Genomic DNA, 5,000 nt, shown 5'->3' on the forward strand with positions numbered 1-5,000 from the left:
TGTTCTACTAACTGACCTACAGAGGACCATGTTCTACTAACTGAACTACAGAGGACCATGTTCTACTAACTGAACTACAGAGGACCATGTTCTACTAACTACAGAGGACCATGTTCTACTAACTACAGAGGACCATGTTCTACTAACTACAGAGGACCATGTTCTACTAACTGAACTATAGAGGACCATGTTCTACTAACTGAACTACAGAGAACCACAGGTGTAAGTGTCTTATTATTGATATGTGTTTCTGATTGGCTCTCCATCCCAGGTAAGGGAGGAGCTGAGTCGTAAGGCGGAGCGTCGTACCACCTGGGTGCTGTGGGGGGGCGTGGCCTACATGGCAACCCAGTTTGGGATCCTGGCACGCCTCACCTGGTGGGAGTACTCTTGGGACATCATGGAGCCTGTCACCTACTTCATTACCTACGCCACCGCCATGGCTATGTACTCCTACTACGTACTCACACGCCAGGTAACACACACACACACACACACACACACACACAAACTGTTACACACACACACACACACAGTTACACACACACTGTTACACACACACACGCTGTTACACACACACACACACACACACACTGTAACACACACTGTAACACACACTGTAACATACACACACACACTCTAACACACACACACACTATAACCACACACATACTGCCAAGGCCATGTACTCCTACTTCGTACTCACACCAGGCAAGAGGACAGGCCAGGCAAGAAGCCAGGTATGAGGCTAGGACAGGTATGAGGCTATGTAAGAAGCTACGTATGAGGCTACGTATGTGGCTAGGTAAGAGGCTAGGTCAGGTAAGAGGCTAGGTATGAGGCTAGGTAAGAGGCTAGGTCAGGTAAGAGGTTCGGTATGAGGCTAGGTAAGAGGCTAGTCCGGCCAGGTAAGAAGCTAGGTATGAGGCTAGGTAAGAGGCTAGGTCAGGTATGAGGCTAGGTTAGAGGCTAGTCTGGCCAGGTAAGAGGCTAGGTAAGAGGCTAGGTCAGGTAAGAGGCTAGGTAAGAGGCTCGGTCAGGTATGAGGCTAGGTATGAGGCTAGGTAAGAGGCTAGTCCGGCCAGGTAAGAAGCTAGGTATGAGGCTAGGTAAGAGGCTAGGTCAGGTATGAGGCTAGGTTAGAGGCTAGTCCGGCCAGGTAAGAAGCTAGGTATGAGGCTAGGTAAGAGGCTAGGTCAGGTATGAGGCTAGGTTAGAGGCTAGTCCGGCCAGGTAAGAGGTCATGGACTAGTGTCTGTCATTTGTAGTTTTGTAAAGTGGTTCTCTAAGGTTTGTATGTAAGAGGTTTGAGTAAGTATTGTAGTTTAATATTCTAACAGCCTGTTCTCCCCTCCCTCCCTCCCTCCCTCCCTCCCTCCCTCCCTCCCTCCCTCCCTCGCCTCCCCTCCTTCCTGTAGGAGTACATCTATCCTGACGCCAGGGACAGACAGTACCTGCTGTTCTTCCACAAGGGGGTGAAGAGACAACGCTTTGACATCCACAAGTACAACCAGCTGAAGGACACTATCTCTGAGGTAGGCACTAACCTGTCCACAAGTACAACCAGCTGAAGGACTCTTATCTCTGAGGTAGACACTAACCTGTCCACAAGTACAACCAGCTGAAGGACTCTTATCTCTGAGGTAGACACTAACCTGTCCACAAGTACAACCAGCTGAAGGACTCTATCTCTGAGGTAGACACTAACCTGTCCACAAGTACAACCAGCTGAAGGACTCTATCGCTGAGGTAGGCACTAACCTGTCCACAAGTACAACCAGCTGAAGGACTCTTATCGCTGAGGTAGACACTAACCTGTCCACAAGTACAACCAGCTGAAGGACTCTTATCGCTGAGGTAGACACTAACCTGTCCACAAGTACAACCAGCTGAAGGACTCTTATCTCTGAGGTAGACACTAACCTGTCCACAAGTACAACCAGCTGAAGGACTCTTATCGCTGAGGTAGGCACTAACCTGTCCACAAGTACAACCAGCTGAAGGACTCTTACAGTGGGGAGAACAAGTATTTGATACACTGCCGATTTTGCAGGTTTTCCTACTTACAAAGCATGTAGAGGTCTGTCATTTTTATCATAGGTACACTTCAACTGTGAGAGACGGAATCTAAAACAAAAATCCAGAAAATCACATTGTATGATTTTTAAGTAATTAATTTGCATTTTATTGCATGACATAAGTATTTGATCACCTACCAACCAGTAAGAATTCCGGCTCTCACAGACCTGTTAGTTTTTCTTTAAGAAGCCCTCCTGTTCTCCACTCATTACCTGTATTAACTGCACCTGTTTGAACTCGTTACCTGTATAAAAGACACCTGTCCACACACTCAATCAAACAGACTCCAACCTCTCCACAATGGCCAAGACCAGAGAGCTGTGTAAGGACATCAGGGATAAATTGTAGACCTGTACAAGGCTGGGATGGGCTACAGGACAATAGCCAAGCAGCTTGGTGAAAAGGAAACAACTGTTGGCACAATTATTAGAAAATGGAAGAAGTTCAAGATGACGGTCAATCACCCTCGGTCTGGGGCTCCATGCAAGATCTCACCTCGTGGGGCATCAATGATCATGAGGAATGTGAGGGATCAGCCCAGAACTACACGGCAGGACCTGGTCAATGACCTGAAGAGAGCTGGGACCACAGTCTCAAAGAAAACCATTAGTAACACACTACGCCGTCATGGATTAAAATCCTGCAGCGCACGCAAGGTCCCCCTGCTCAAGCCAGCGCATGTCCAGGCCCGTCTGAAGTTTGCCAATGACCATCTGGATGATCCAGAGGAGGAATGGGAGAAGGTCATGTGGTCTGATGAGACAAAAATAGAGCTTTTTGCTCTAAACTCCACTCGCCGTGTTTGGAGGAATAGAAGGATGAGTACAACCCCAAGAACACCATCCCAACCGTGAAGCATGGAGGTGGAAACATCATTCTTTGGGGATGCTTTTCTGCAAAGGGGACAGGACGACTGCACCGTATTGAAGGGAGGATGGATGGGGCCATGTATCGCGAGATCTTGACCAACAACCTCCTTCCCTCAGTAAGAGCATTGAAGATGGGTCGTGGCTGGGTCTTCCAGCATGACAACGACCCGAAACACACAGCCAGGGCAACTAAGGAGTGGCTCCGTAAGAAGCATCTCAAGGTCCTGGAGTGGCCTAGCCAGTCTCCAGACCTGAACCCAATAGAAAATCTTTGGAGGGAGCCGAAAGTCCGTATTGCCCAGCGACAGCCCCGAAACCTGAAGGATCTGGAGAAGGTCTGTATGGAGGAGTGGGCCAAAATCCCTGCTGCAGTGTGTGCAAACCTGGTCAAGAACTACAGGAAACGTATGATCTCTGTAATTGCAAACTAAGGTTTCTGTACCAAATATTCAGTTCTGCTTTTCTGATGTATCAAATACTTATGTCATGCAATAAAATGCAAATTAATTAATTAAAAATCATACAATGTGATTTTCTGGATTTTTGTTTTAGATTCCTTCTCTCACAGTTGAAGTGTACCTATGATAAAAAATTACAGACCTCTACATGCTTTGTAAGTAGGAAAACCTGCAAAATTGTCAGTGTATCAAATACTTGTTCTCCCCACTGTATCTCTGAGGTAGACACTAACCTGTCCACAAGTACAACCAGCTGAAGGACTCTTATCTCTGAGGTAGACACTAACCTGTCCACAAGTACAACCAGCTGAAGGACTCTTATCGCTGAGGTAGACACTAACCTGTCCACAAGTACAACCAGCTGAAGGACTCTTATCGCTGAGGTAGACACTAACCTGTCCACAAGTACAACCAGCTGAAGGACTCTTATCGCTGAGGTAGACACTAACCTGTCCACAAGTACAACCAGCTGAAGGACTCTTATCGCTGAGGTAGGCACTAACCTGTCCACAAGTACAACCAGCTGAAGGACTCTTATCGCTGAGGTAGACACTAACCTGTCCACAAGTACAACCAGCTGAAGGACTCTTATCTCTGAGGTAGACACTAACCTGTCCACAAGTACAACCAGCTGAAGGACTCTTATCGCTGAGGTAGACACTAACCTGTCCACAAGTACAACCAGCTGAAGGACTCTTATCGCTGAGGTAGACACTAACCTGTCCACAAGTACAACCAGCTGAAGGACTCTTATCGCTGAGGTAGACACTAACCTGTCCACAAGTACAACCAGCTGAAGGACTCTTATCGCTGAGGTAGACACTAACCTGTCCACAAGTACAACCAGCTGAAGGACTCTTATCGCTGAGGTAGACACTAACCTGTCCACAAGTACAACCAGCTGAAGGACTCTTATCGCTGAGGTAGGCACTAACCTGTCCACAAGTACAACCAGCTGAAGGACTCTTATCTCTGAGGTAGACACTAACCTGTCCACAAGTACAACCAGCTGAAGGACTCTTATCGCTGAGGTAGACACTAACCTGTCCACAAGTACAACCAGCTGAAGGACTCTTATCGCTGAGGTAGACACTAACCTGTCCACAAGTACAACCAGCTGAAGGACTCTTATCGCTGAGGTAGACACTAACCTGTCCACAAGTACAACCAGCTGAAGGACTCTATCTCACATGATTTTAGGATTGAAACATATTTTGAACACAGGAACAAATGTAGAGGCATTGACATATTAGAGGCATTGACATATTATATACAGTATATATATTATTATTACATATTATTATGTTAATTATAAAATGTATCTTCCCATTCCTTTTCTCGCTCTCTCTTTCTTCTCTCTCTCTCTCCCCTCCTCTCTCTCCCCCCTCTCTCTTTCTCTCTCTCCATCTCCCTCCCCTCTCTCTCTCTCTCCCCCCTCCTCTCTCTCTCTCCCCCCTCCTCTCTCTCTCCCTCTCTCTCTCCCCCCCTCAGGTGGAGTTAGATCTGAAACGGCTGAGGGATCCCCTCCAGCTCCAACTCCCTGTCCAGCAACTCACCGCCGCCAGCAAAGATTGATATCCTCCCTTTCCTTAAT

General features: G+C 47.3%; 1 protein-coding gene across 2 annotated transcripts in view; it reads left to right on the forward strand.

Moving 5' to 3' along the window:
- Positions 1-5,000, forward strand: part of LOC139580328 (calcium uniporter protein, mitochondrial-like) — a 518,594-nt gene that overhangs the window by 110,749 nt on the left and 402,845 nt on the right. The window contains exons 7-9 of one of the 2 annotated variants that reach the window (XM_071408880.1): positions 272-475; positions 1,419-1,535; positions 4,898-5,000. The exon at positions 4,898-5,000 is cut by the window's right edge and continues 1,928 nt beyond it. The exons of the other annotated variant lie outside the window; for it this stretch is intronic. Coding sequence (XP_071264981.1) covers positions 272-475; positions 1,419-1,535; positions 4,898-4,981 — 405 coding nt within the window. The 3' untranslated portion in view covers positions 4,982-5,000. The remainder of the gene's footprint in view (positions 1-271; positions 476-1,418; positions 1,536-4,897) is intronic. 2 annotated transcript variants of the gene reach the window in all.

The sequence above is a fragment of the Salvelinus alpinus genome, chromosome 7 (genome assembly GCF_045679555.1).
Source record: "Salvelinus alpinus chromosome 7, SLU_Salpinus.1, whole genome shotgun sequence".
In the NCBI taxonomy this organism is placed as follows: domain Eukaryota; kingdom Metazoa; phylum Chordata; class Actinopteri; order Salmoniformes; family Salmonidae; genus Salvelinus; species Salvelinus alpinus.